The sequence below is a fragment of the Urocitellus parryii genome, chromosome 9 (assembly GCF_045843805.1).
Source record: "Urocitellus parryii isolate mUroPar1 chromosome 9, mUroPar1.hap1, whole genome shotgun sequence".
Classification (NCBI taxonomy): Eukaryota; Metazoa; Chordata; class Mammalia; order Rodentia; family Sciuridae; genus Urocitellus; species Urocitellus parryii.
Window position 1 is genome coordinate 116,088,600 of NC_135539.1, and position 13,597 is coordinate 116,102,196.

General features: G+C 36.7%; 1 protein-coding gene across 2 annotated transcripts in view; it reads right to left on the bottom strand.

Moving 5' to 3' along the window:
* The window catches only part of Ipo9 (importin 9), a 49,449-nt gene that overhangs the window by 19,732 nt on the left and 16,120 nt on the right, over positions 1-13,597 (bottom strand). For both annotated transcript variants that reach the window (XM_026397160.2, XM_026397159.2), the window contains exons 5-14: positions 13,465-13,553; positions 12,017-12,103; positions 10,745-10,864; positions 10,551-10,651; positions 10,310-10,368; positions 9,449-9,600; positions 8,623-8,721; positions 6,868-6,974; positions 6,340-6,479; positions 3,545-3,704 (exon numbers count right to left, since the gene is read on the bottom strand). In XM_026397160.2, the coding sequence (XP_026252945.1) occupies positions 3,545-3,704; positions 6,340-6,479; positions 6,868-6,974; positions 8,623-8,721; positions 9,449-9,600; positions 10,310-10,368; positions 10,551-10,651; positions 10,745-10,864; positions 12,017-12,103; positions 13,465-13,553 (1,114 nt within the window). The remainder of the gene's footprint in view (positions 1-3,544; positions 3,705-6,339; positions 6,480-6,867; positions 6,975-8,622; positions 8,722-9,448; positions 9,601-10,309; positions 10,369-10,550; positions 10,652-10,744; positions 10,865-12,016; positions 12,104-13,464; positions 13,554-13,597) is intronic.

Genomic DNA, 13,597 nt, shown 5'->3' on the forward strand with positions numbered 1-13,597 from the left:
ATGCATAATCTAGCCATATCACATTAGCTCTTATATGCCACGTTACAAGTTTGGATGTTATTTGGGGAGCAAGTATTTCTGAAACTTTTTTTTTTTTTTTAATAAACAAATTACTCCTAATGCCTCAATTGCTCCTTATCCAACCCCAAAGTCTTTAAGGAAAACTGATACCCCAATAGGATGTTATATATTTGACTTACAGCTTTATGGACCACCTGGCATAATATGATTTTCTGCTGAGATGCCTGTACCTCAGCTTGAATAGTACAACTGAAATCCAGGAAGGGCTTTAATTATAAGAACAACAATATTAGTTTTCTTTTTTAGAAATCTCAGCTTGAAAGTTCAAATAATATGGGTTGCAGTAGAGTAAGGTGGGAGGTAGACAGCTCAATTAGGAAGCTGTTCCAGTAATTCAGGAAAGCGAATCTGAGAACATAATCTAGTGTAGTAGTAGTGTTAGAGAGGGAGAGAGAAATGAGAGGATAAGGAAACAAGATATAAAAGGCAAAAAGAACTGGGATCTTTATGAAATAGGAAATATAAAATATTTATCTTTAAGTTCAAAATGTAAGTAGATAAAATTTCTGCTTTTACTAAAGTAAAGAGTATGAGTAGGGCAGGCTTGCAGATAGTAAATAGTAAGCATAGCAATCAATGTATTTATTTTCAAGTACTTATAAGAAGTCCATGCTAATATGGATAGTAAGCAGTGAATATATTAAATTGGAGCTCAGAAGAAAGTCTGGAATAAATATTAAATTTGAGAAATGTGACACAAATATATTTATTTGTCAATAAATATCTTGTGTCAGAAATTATTTCAGGCAGTTTGCAATGATACATAAACTATGACACAGAGAAATAAGTTAAAGCTGGAGCAAAAGTAAAAAGAAAAGCAAGGGGAGTTTGATCCTGTAATTCCAGGGGCTTGGGAGGGTAAGGCAGAGGATCAGAAATTAAAGGACAGCCTCAGAAACTCAGTACCTATACAATTTAGGGGGAAAAAAAAAAGTTGTTACAACATTAGAAAGAAGTTTTAGTAATGTGATAAGGAAGGATATCAAGCCAGATTGTAACTGGCTTAGAATGTAAGAAATGACCAAATGGAGAATCTTGGCTGAGAAGAAAACACTTCTCAGGACAGTTTTTTTTTTTTTAGTACTAGGTACTGTACCTAGGGGTGCTTTACCTATGAGCCACATCCCCAGTCCTTTTTACTAAGCAACACTAAGTTGCTTAGGGCCTTGCTAAGTTGTTGAGACAGGCCTCAAACTTGCGATCTTCCTACCTCAGCCTCCTGAGTTGCTAGAATTATAGGTGTATGCCACGATGCCTGGCCACAGGACAGTTCTTAACCTGGAATCCAGAGATAGTCTTAAAGGGATTCAGTGTCTGACATTGTATGTACAATTCTGTAAATATGTAAGAGTGTCCATTTTACTGGCACGCATATCTACAACTTTTGTCACTTTTCAGAGACATGTTACACTTTTCATGAAATCACTAAACTGTTACCCATGAAGATAATGAGATACATGTTTATCATTAAAAAATGTTTTCTTCATGCATTTTTTCTGATTATTAAAATAATATAAACTTATTGTGAACAAGTGAATTGAATATTATAAATATATAACAAGGAATGGAAGTTCTTTGTATTCTAATGCCTCCAAAGATAACCAATCTAAACACTTTATGCCTGATAGGTGCTGCTGCTCATCTAAAACACCCAAGAAATAATATACTTACTTTACCCTAAAAATCATCTTCACATTCACACCAAACTAAATCACAAATATTAAATTTGAGAAATGATACATTTTTGATATTCAAAATAGATACATCTCTATTACCCACTCACAATCTGTTTTTAAATTTACTACCATTTCGACCCCTAGCCCAATAACATGCGGTTTGAAGTTTTAATAGGTTTTAATAGTTTTGTTCTTATTTTAATTTAATCTTATACCGACACTTATCACAAAGGACTTTTTTTTATACCTCAAAAATAATTAATGAATATAAATGAAATCAAGTTTCACAAAGGTCAGAGCAACACAGAAATAACCTTCAACATTCATGCCTTGACCAGGTCAGAGCTCTCTCTTCTGAGGTATTTAAGTGGCCTAAGAGCTTTCTGAAAAGTTCTAGTTTGTCTGTTTTTTAAAAAAAAATATTTATTTTTTATTTGTAGGTGGACACTATTTCTTTATTTCATTTTTATGTGGTGCTGAGGATTGACCTCAAGGCCTCACGAGTGCTAGGCGAGCGTTCTACCACTGAGCCACAACCTCAGCCCTAGTCTGTCTCTTAATTGATGGCATTTTAAATTGTTTTAGAGTCAAAATTTTACCTTACGTAGATTGCACAGAAAAATATGGACCTCTGCTCATAGTTATAACATTATGCATTTAATTAATAAACGTAGTCAGAATAGGCAGGTCCTCAATGCTTTTAAAGATATGTAAAAAACAATGCATGAAATCTCAATTTCTGCCTCAAAAGGTTACAAAAACAGGGTAGGCAGGTGGAAGATGAATTTTGTGCTGGTCGTGTTTAGGATCTGATTGAGAGAGACATTCAAGTTTGGCCCTTGAAATATTTCCCAAAACAACAATGCTCCTTCTGGTCTGGGTAGAAATAAACAACTATTATCAACTCTAGTCCCTTAGCTCTGAAAGAGACGGGCAAAATTGGAAAAAATAAGCCATGTATCTAGGCCACATTCTCCCAAATTTGGATTCTAATATAGAGGAAATCATTGAACAAAATAACATGGACTCTAATCCTGCTTCTATCATTCATCAATTGTGCAACCTGTGCAAGTTATTCTTCTCTTCAAAGCCTTTTCACATTTGAAAGAAAGTTTTGTTAGCTTAGATTATTTCAGAGTTATGGTGTTTTTAAAGGAAATGAAGAACAACAGGGAACAGGACATTTGCTGGACTCATAAAAGCCTTTATACCCAACAATTCAAACCCAGGGACTCTTATCACTGAGCTACACCCCCAGCCCTTTTAATTTTTTTTTTTAGTACTGGGCATTGAATGTGGCCTTGTGTGTGCTAGGCAGGGGCTCTACTACTGAGCTACATCCTCAGCCCTAATTTATTATTTTGAGACAGGGTCTCCCTAAATTGCTGAAGATTAAAAACTTCTTGATCCTCCTGCCTCAGTCTCCTGAGAAGCCCAACCCAACATTTATCTTCAAGGAGATCTACAGCAGAAATTTCCAAGCAACAAAATACACTGTATAACCATGGTTTAGGATATCTGAGTAATTTTCTCTTAAAGCAATTCTTATCAGGGCTGGGCATGGTGGTGCAGGCCTTAATCTCAGGGAGGCTAAAATGGGAGGACTAAATTCAAGGGCAACCTCAGCAATTTAGCATAGCCCTAAGCAATTCAGTGAGACAAGTCTCAAAATATAAAAAGACATGGGGATGTGGCTCAGTGATTAAGTGCTCCTGGGTTAAATTCCCAGTACCAAAACAAACAAACAACAAACAAACAGAAACCTCACCCTAGGGTAGTATACTTACCCCCAGATGGCTCTCACAGCAGAAATTCGAACTGATGGAGGTTGTGACTCATGAAGACCACTAACTGTTGCTTGTAGGAACTGCTGGATCAGTTCAGGAGACATAGCAACAGTGAACCGACTGGCAGCCCAAAGTGCCCGACCCAGGAGGAAAGGAGACACTGGGAAAAAGAGCAATTATGGGTTGGACAATGAAAGTTGGGGTTACATACCCTTGTGCCTCCCAACTCCACTCCTTGAATGCCCACAAATAACAGGATGCTACATAACATACACAACTTCTTTGAAAGAAAAAGCATGATCTCATAAAGTAAATGCAAATATGTGACCTATGTTGCGGAATCAATTTCCCAGTTTCACTTCTCACTATTGACAAAGTAGATCTTGAATATTCTGAAATTTAAAAAAGACTTTACCATTCTAGTTCCCATCCCTAGCTCTCACTATTTATTACCTGCTCTACTCATTTTCTAAATACATTCTCCATTGCCATTTTCTTCCTACTATAACACTGTATCATTATATAGTTCTAATCAGGTCATTTTCCCATTTATAACCTGCCAGTAAATTCCGTCCACCAAATAAGACCACCTCAGTCAGCATAGCATTCAATTCTCCCTACCATCTCCCTTTATGCCTCCTAAACTCAAGCACACATCCTTCCCAGCAACTCACATCTTACTTTGCCACTTTGGTGCTTTACTTATATTATACCAAGCTGGCATATTTCTCTTGTATTCTCTCTTGGGCCAAGATAATCCTGTCTCTGAGCCACTGTGATTGTCTTCAGCTTTCTTACATGTTGTGTATTTTGTTTGGATTCCTATCACTGGTACAAAGATTATAACTTCCTGCCCATTATCACTGCTTGAAAAGACTATACTTATTCAGCCTGTTATAGGGCTTAACTTAGTTACTCGTACAAAAATAACTGAGAGGAGCTATTGACAATATCCTAAGAAATTAGTAAAAGAATTATATAATATTTTGTTTACTATCAACCAGAAATTCTCAAAATACAGACGAGGAGCTCCTGGCAACTCCTAAAGTTAAAAACATTTTTTTTCAGCAATACTAAACATTAATTTACCTTTTCACTGTCATTCTTTTATAATGTACAGTGAAGTTTTCCATAGATTGTATGATATGTGAGATCATAGGTCTGACAAATGATGAAATGTATACAAGCAGAACATCCCTGTTTTAATTTTTGATGTATCAAAAAAATGTTTTCCTCATTATTATCCTTTTATTTGTCTACTTAGTAGTACACCACAGCAGAAAGCATTTCAATTCATCATACACAAATGGAATGCAATAATTCAATTTTCTGGTTGAGTACTGTGTAGAGATACACCATTTGTGCAATCATACATGTACCCAGGATAATGATGTCCATCTCCTCACACCATCTTTCCTACCCTTAAAACCCCTCCCCAACCTCCCTTTTGCCCAATCCAAAGATCCTCCATTCTTCAAGCATGGGATTTTAATTAGGACCCCATTCTTGTGGGCGGGCATGATGGTAGGATTCATTTAAGTATTTTCATATGTGTACATAGGAAAGTTATGTTAGATTTATTCTACTGTCTTTCCTATTCCTATCCCTCCTCTTTCTTTTAATCCCCTTTGTCTAATCTACTGAATTCTTGCCCTTCCCCACTTTATTGTGGTTTAGCTTCCACATTACCAGAAAAAAATTTGACCTTGGGTTATCAATAAAACCCACACAAAAATCTCTTGGGGACTGATAATTTTTCAGTATATAAAGGGGTTCTGAGACCCAAAAGTTTGGCTAATTATAGAAAATCTTTTAGCTATAGGCAGGATTCACAAAACGATAAATATCGAGCCTTTTTCAAATGTTGACTATGCTGATGTGTTTGAAAAATCCTGATACTTTCATTTAAATTAAGTCATGGAAAATGCTTACTATATGGCAAGGCATTCTAGGATACAATGATATATTAGATATGAGTTGTTCTCTCCTCATTAACTACAATATAACAATGAGGAATGTTTTCAAATTATGTAAGCTATTCCCAGTGCTATCCTATGAACAACAGTCAAGTGATGGATTGAGAAAGGAGCAAATGGCTATGCCAATTATCTAGATATAGTCCAAGAAAATAGTTTGAGAAAAATGACAGGTAACAAACAGGAAGAATGAGCCTGACTGGCATTTTGGACTCATTATTAAATATTTTTTGTTGTAGACGGACACAATACCTTTATTTTATTTACTTTTCTTTCTTTCTTTAGTTGTAGCTGGACAAAATATCTTTATTTATTTATTTTTATGTGCTGCTGAGGATCGAACCCAGTGCCTCACATGTGCGAGGCAGGCGGTGCTGTACCACTGAGCTACAGCCCCAGCCCCCTATTTATTTATTTATTTTTACATGACTGAGCTACAACCCCAGCCCCGCATTTGGGACTTATTATTAATGAGAGCAGAACTCAAGCCAGAGTTCTGAAGGCATAACAACCAGATTTGCATTCCATTCAAAAATGCCAAAAGCAGCCATGAATGGAAGGGCTAATTTGGGAGGAAAAGCAGCAGTGAATGGAAGAGCTAATTCAAGGGAGGAAAAGCAATGGTAATTAGTCCCTTAGTAGGTGAATCCTGAACTCATGTCTCTGGCCTATTTTAGGGGAATGAATTAGTTCAAACTAGGGTGCAAAGATTTTCATCCAAAGGACATAAAAATGCTTGGCCTACCTATTTAAATAAAATATAAATGAATTGATGATAGGTCTAAAGAGCTTTCAGAATCCTAGACATATTGAAAATACCTGAGAGGTTGAGGTCAGCAAGGATGACATTGGTTAGGAACCCATGCATGTCAAAATGGATCCTGCCATTTTTCACACTGTCCGTGATAATGGACTTCACTGAGCCTAAGGCAAGCATGCAGGCCTCATGGATCTTCCACCTGTGAGAGGAATAGCAGAGCCTGGTAAAACAAACTGCTAAAACCCACAAATATTTGAGAAAGAAGATTCAGAAAAGGGCATTCCAGCAAAATCTGACCCAAAAGGGCAATTTATCTGCCCTTCCAATCTAAATGCTGTTATTAAATTATACTGAAAAGAAAATGCAATTTAATGACAGACCCCCCACCCCCCAGTTAGAAACAATATAAAAGCCCTTCCTTTCAAGGATATTTAAATAGGGATAAAAAAACCAAAAGCATTTTAACCAATTATTTTATGGTTGGGAAGAACTGCTTTAGAATAGATGACTCAAAGCAAGGATTTGTTTGTCTTAGATCTGAGGCCCCAAACAGGTCCTTAAATTACGTGTTTGCTGCTCGCTCTTACCAGTGCTCAGTGCCACTGCTTTTGGTTTGCTCAGCTTCTTGTAAATGCCTAGTGGCTGCTGCAGCCAGAGCTGCTGCACTCTCATTCTGGAAATCTGTGGCCACAGCCTAGAGAAAGAAGAGAAGGGCTAATAAATCTGTGTGTGCAGTCCAAGCATTTTAACTGCAAACTGCTTTAATCAGGACTGTTAGAAATGAATGGTTCAAATTCTTTCACATGTACACACTAAACTCAGATTAGGTGTATTAAAAATGTGACTGCAAGCTGGGCAAAGTGGTGCATGCCTATAATTTCAGCAACTTGGAAGACTGAGGCAGGAGGTTTGAAAGTTTGAGGTCAGGCTGGGCAATTGAGTGAGACCCTGTTTCAAAAAAAAAAAAAAAAAAAAAAAAAGTGTGTGTGTGTGGGGCCTGGGCTGGGGCTTTATTGTAGATCAGTGGTAAAGTGTCCCTGAGTTCAGTCCTCCACACCAAAAAAAGTGACTCCATTAGTTTTAAGGGTCTCTAATGGAAATAAAAGAATATTGTTTGTTTGTTTGATACTGGAGATTGAACCCAGGAGCATAGTAACCACTGAGTTATATATCCCTGATCCTTTTCTTAAATCTTGAGACAGAGTCTTGCTAAGTTGTTTAGGGAATCGCTAAATTGCTGAGGCTGCCTCAAACTTGTGGCCCTCCTAGCTAAGCTTCCAGATTGCTGGGATTACAGTGACTTGGCTAGGAATTCCTGGCTAAGAATACTTATTTTTCTACAATGCATTTTAAGCCTAACTAGTTGCTTCCTTAGGCTATGTTCAGCAGAGCTAAAGTAAGAATGACAGATTCAGCTTTGGATGACAAAGGAGGAGATATTTATTCTCTAGGAACCTAATCATGGAAAGGTTACTCTATTAATTGAAAAAAAGTATAATCCTTCATAGATGCCTTAAGAAATATTAAGTGTAGTGGCACATGCTTGTAATCTCAGCAACTTGGGATGCTGAGGCAGGAGGATTGCAAGTTTGAGGCCAGCCTGGGCATCTTAGTAAGACCTTGTCTAAAAAAAGAAAAGAAGTAATTATAAAAAGAGATTTCACCAAGAAACCTCCTACCTAATAGGAAGCAAGTGGCAGTTTCTTCATAGTATTCCAGTCTAGAGAGAACTCCATACTTTTAGTCAGTAGAGTAGAAGGAAATATAAACAGATGTTTGGATGTCCATCTCAGCATTTTTTGTTTGTTTGTTTGTCAACCTCTGGATTACACTATAGTCTTGACAAAGGCAGCTTAAAGTAAAATAATGTTCCTTATTTGACTACTCTTACTCACTTAGCATGTTATCCTCTACACAATTTTTTTTTTCTTTTGTACGGGGATTGAACCCAGGGACACTTCATCATTGAGTTACATCTCAGCCCTTTTATTTTATTTTGGGACAAGGTCCTGCTAAGTGCCTAGGTTGGCCTTGAACTTGCCACCTTCCTGCTTCTGCCTCTTCCAGAGTTGCTGGGATTACTCGCATATGTCACTGCACCCAGCATCCTCTGCACAATTCTTATATCTAATATCTACTGGTGAATCAGAACTAGTAGAAAAAATTTTGGAATTTCTGAGTCTCAAGCTTCATTTGAAAAGCTCTCTTGTATTCACAAAAATGTCTGAGATAAAGCTGCTCAACAGTACTGCTCACCTTGGGTTAGATGTCTAGGAAGAGGAGGAAACCCTCAAGTGACGGAGGAGGATTATTTGGTTGAAGTATCAAGGTGACTCTCTTACCAGCAATAGGTCTTGAGCTGCAATTCTAACAGTATAGGAGAAAGTATCATCATCTTCATCTTCTACAAACTGCTGGGGGTTGGCTGTCCACACTTTAATCTGAAAAGATAATAAAATTATGTTTTCGTTGGGCTACCAATCTGGTTCACATGTTCCTTCTTTTCATCAACAAACATATGAAGACTTTAGCCTATTACTCAACAAAATTATAAGCCTCAAAAAGTCTTTTTTTAAGAGAAACAAATTCTTACATTCAAGGTTTGTAGCAATGGCTACTGCTCTCTACCAGATCTCATTTTAGAATTTGGGAGATTACTTGCTGTTATTGCCACTTAGCTATTATTCTTTGATAAGTCAGTTTCTTGAATATAATAGGTCTGATGGGATATTGAATATAAAAATCATGTCAATTTTTGTGCTGTTTTCTATGAGAGGTATTATCTTATTCTTCAATACTTCCCCCCCAACTCCCAGTTTTAAAGACCAACAGGTGAATAATCTGATTACTACTTTCTATTATTTATATTGAAAGAACAGTTTCTCCTAGATACCAGGATCTTTAGTTTAGTGGTTTTTACAGAGATTTTCCTAATGCAAAAAGTGTTCAGAAAGCCCAATTACCTAATATAGGAATTGATTAAAAACTCCTCAATACCCAAGGATTTGGCAATAAAATGATGTCAAAACTTTCCCAGAACTTCACATGAAGTTATTCTCTTAGTGTCTATCTTTAGAAAGAAAGCATTTCCTTGATCAAGGCCTGCATTCACCAAAAAGCTGCACTTTCCAAATGCCTGCTGGTAACTTTCTTCCAAGTATTATTTACCTGCTCCTCAGTGATTTGCATGTATAGAATAATATAGTAAATCAACTCAGGCAAAGCTTTCTTAACAGTGCTTTTGAATTTGCTATTTTCTAGGAGGGCATGGACAAATTCAAAAATACTAAAGACGAGATTTTCAAAGCCCAGGACTTCACCTATAGGAAATACACAAGAGAAGAAGTTAGTGATAAGAAAGCAAAAGAAAAGCACATACACTGGAAATCAACTACATTATCTTTGTAAATTAAGAAATATTGCAAGCAGTTGCCAGTTCCTAAGGGAATTGGTAGAAGAGGCTAAAGAGTCAAAGAACTTTGAGGATATCAAATATCCTTTGGTTTTTCAAGTAAAAAATACTGGTGAATCAAATATTTAAAAAAATTTTTTTTTTAATATTTATTTTTTAGTTTTCGGTGGACACAACATCTTTCTTTGTATGTGGTGCTGAGGATCCAACCCGGGCCGCACGCATGCCAGGCGAGCGCGCTACCGCCCAAGCCACCTCCCCAGCCCTCGATGAATCAAATATTAAAACAGAAATGAAAATATCATCATCTGGACTTCAAAATTAAACTAAACAAAACACCAGAAGCAGCTGGATTAAATGACTTTTAAGGTATCTCTTCCAAACTCAGAAATTCTATGACTTTATATGATTTTTGCAAATGCCTATGAAGAACAGATTAAAGATTGTCAATTTTCAATTCTTCACATCTAAAAACTGAAAGGAAACTCTATTAGAAAACTCACTTAGAAGAGTGAAGCTTCTAAGTTACTGCTTTTTTCTTTCTCTGACTTTTTTCTTTTTCCAGATCCCTTTTCTCAATAACTGATATTTCTGTCAAGATCAAATAAACTACATACCATCAGAATCCACGGGATCTTCTACTTCCTCTGTGTAATTCACTTCAGTCCTCACATAAGTATGATGAAGAGTAAAGAAATAGAATTTGGAGTCTGCTTTACATATATTCTACAAGAGAATGCTGTATATTCCAACACTAGGAGTGGACACTTAAAAGTAGAGCCCCATGAATATGAGACCCAAGGCTAGATTCCCAACTATAGGTGGTAGTGGGTTCCTTAAACTTTCAGGAAAGGATATAAAGCTGCACTCTCAGTTAGGGTGTTCCAAACAATAGGCAGAATCTGCTGCATGGAGGACACCATGTGTTTTGGGAAGTTTTTCACCAGGGCTGTCACTGCCTGAAGTTAAGAGAAAACACCCAAGAGTGACATAGGAGAAATCAATGATTTCAGACTATCAAGCTCCAAATCTCATAGGCAGTAAATGTTTACCTTTAGGACCTCCATCTTAAACCCACTGTCTGATGTGGGGCCATCTGGTATCTGGAGGGCCTGAACAAAGGCCTCTGTGAACTGCTGCACCACTGGAAAGATCAGAACTTTGGCTGCACCCTGATAACAAAAATCAAAATCAATGCTGACAAACCTCTTATGGATGGTATCAATAACCACATCACAAAGGGAGACTTAAGGTATCTAAAGCTCTAGTTAGGCTGAGGAAGGAGGATTGTAAGTTTGAGGCCAGGCTAGGCAACTCAGTGAGACCCTGTCTCAAAATAAAAAATAAAAGGGCTGTGTGTATAGCTCAATGGTACAGCACCCCTGGATTTGATCCCCAGTACCACTAATTAGAAAGGTATAGGTATCAAGTCATTGGAGGTTGTTTTTCAGTATTTCATGTTTTCTTAACTACTACTTGTAGTTCTTCCTCACATCCCTACTAAAAGCTATTATATAAGACCACCTTTTCATAACAGCTTCTTTTTTAAAAAAAATTTTTGTTCTTTTTAGTTATATATGACAGTACAATGTATTTTGATTTTTTTTTTAGAGAGGCAGGGGAGATTTTAATATTTATTTTTTAGTTTTCGGTGGACATAACATCTTTGTATGTGGTGCTGAGGATCGAACCCGGGCCGCACGCATGCCAGGCGAGCACGCTACAGCTTGAGCCACATCCCCAGCCCAGTACAATGTATTTTGAACTAGTGCTTTTTAAAAAGATATTTTTAGTTGTAGATGGACACAATATCTTTATTTATTTTTATGTGGTGCTGAGGACTAATCCCAGTGCCTCATACATGCTTGGCAAATATTCTACCACTGAGCTACAACCCTAGCCCCATAACTGCTTCTTGAATTCTCTTGATCAGTATTTATCAGCTAGCTTTGCTTCATAAGAGGATCATTAAATGTAGAAAAGTTCTAGGATATCTCTAATATGAAAAGGATATAGGGTAAAGTATTTAAAGAAATAAGACTGAAACAAAAGGAAACTAATCTATAAATTTAAAAATTTAATTCAAATGTTAAATCTATCTAGCAAATTGGTTAGTGTGCTTTCTAATTCTGGTATCATGAAATGAGACACTGCTTTGAAGGGCATTAACTAATTATGTTCTATCATCCTATAAATAGAACACATATTAAATCGCTCAATTTAAGTTTTTATAGGTATCCTACATATAGGATGATGGGACATAATGGATTAATAAAAACTTAAACATAAGCATGAAATATGTTATTTACCAAAGGCTCACTTACCTTTTCTAGCTCCTCCATGTTACAGATCATATGGGCACAAGTGGTAAAAATCTCCACAGCTCGGGAACGGGTTCGAATACCATATACCTGGGAAAGCAGTTATGGCACAGACATGAGATTGGAATGTAATGAGGTGTGAACCCATGACTAGAAGTAAAACTATCAATCCTTACATCAGATTGGATCCCCTGGACAGATAGGAAATATTATTGTTCATATCTGAGACAGACATTTACAATTAAGAATCATAATGTTAGAACTTATTATAATTAACATTTTATGTAAGCCTCTGTGGACTGATCTGGTTAAAAATATCAAGCCGTATAATTTTAAAATCCTAACATGGCCAATATATTTCTTTTTTTTAATATATATTTATTTTTTAGTTTTAGGTGGACACGATGTGGTGCTGAGGATTGAACCCAGCGCCTCATGCATGCCAGGCGAGCACTCGACCACTGAGCCACAATCCAAGCCCCACCAATGTATTTCTTTCTTTCTCTTTTAAAATTTATTTATTTCTTACATACATGACAATAGTGGATTGCATTACACTCATAATTATCCATTCACAGCACAATTTTTTGTAACTCTGTATAAAAGTATGTTCACATCAAATTATGCCATTATACATGAGCTCTCTTTTTTTGCATTACAATTCTTAATACATTTTTATGACACAATTTATCAAGCCCCACCAAAGTATTTCTTTTTCCTTTTTAAAAAAAATAAATATTTTTTAGTTGTTGATAGATCTTTATTTTATTTATATATTTAATGTGGTGCTGAGAATCGAAGCCAGTGCCTCACACATGCCAGGCAAGTGCTCTCCGCTGAGCCCCAGCACCAGCCCCTCTTTGTTTTTTTTTTTTGGTTTTTAGTGGTGCTAGGGGATTGAGCCCAGAGCCTGGCACATGCTCTATCAACTGAGCTACATCCTTAGTCCTCAGTGTGTTAATATGCACACTGTGGTTGAGGGCAGGAGGACAGGGTTAAAACATTATACACTAGGCATTCAATCTTCCTGTGAATGAGTTACCATTCATATACACATTGATCAAACACACACACACACACACACACACACACCCTGAGTACACTAAGGACCTATTTATGCAGTGAAGTTATAAGACTACTTCTAAGTCCTTAGCTGAGGTAGGCAAGCTTAGGTAGAATACCTCAATGGGAGGTATCAATAAAGATACTAAATACTTAGAAATGAGCTATATAAAGATATATTTCAGTGATTTCATTGTTTTATCAAAAGTCTACCCTTGTAGTTGTGAGTGAAAAGTCTATGGTTAATCTAGATTCTGATCCAGATGGTTGTCAGTTCCAGTCTTCAGGTATATCAATGAAATACACCATAAACTTCCATCTGAGAGGCAGAGCTGACCAGAGCCTGAACAGCCCTTTTTTTCTGAAATCATGAAGCTGAGATTTCATACCTCAGCCATGGTGAAGATCTTATACATCTCTGGAAGAATGACAGGAGCAACCAGTGGCATTTGTGTGTCTGTCACCTCTCGAGTGAACTCTATAAAGAAAAAAGTACTGTAAAAAAAAAAATTAACTGCTCAT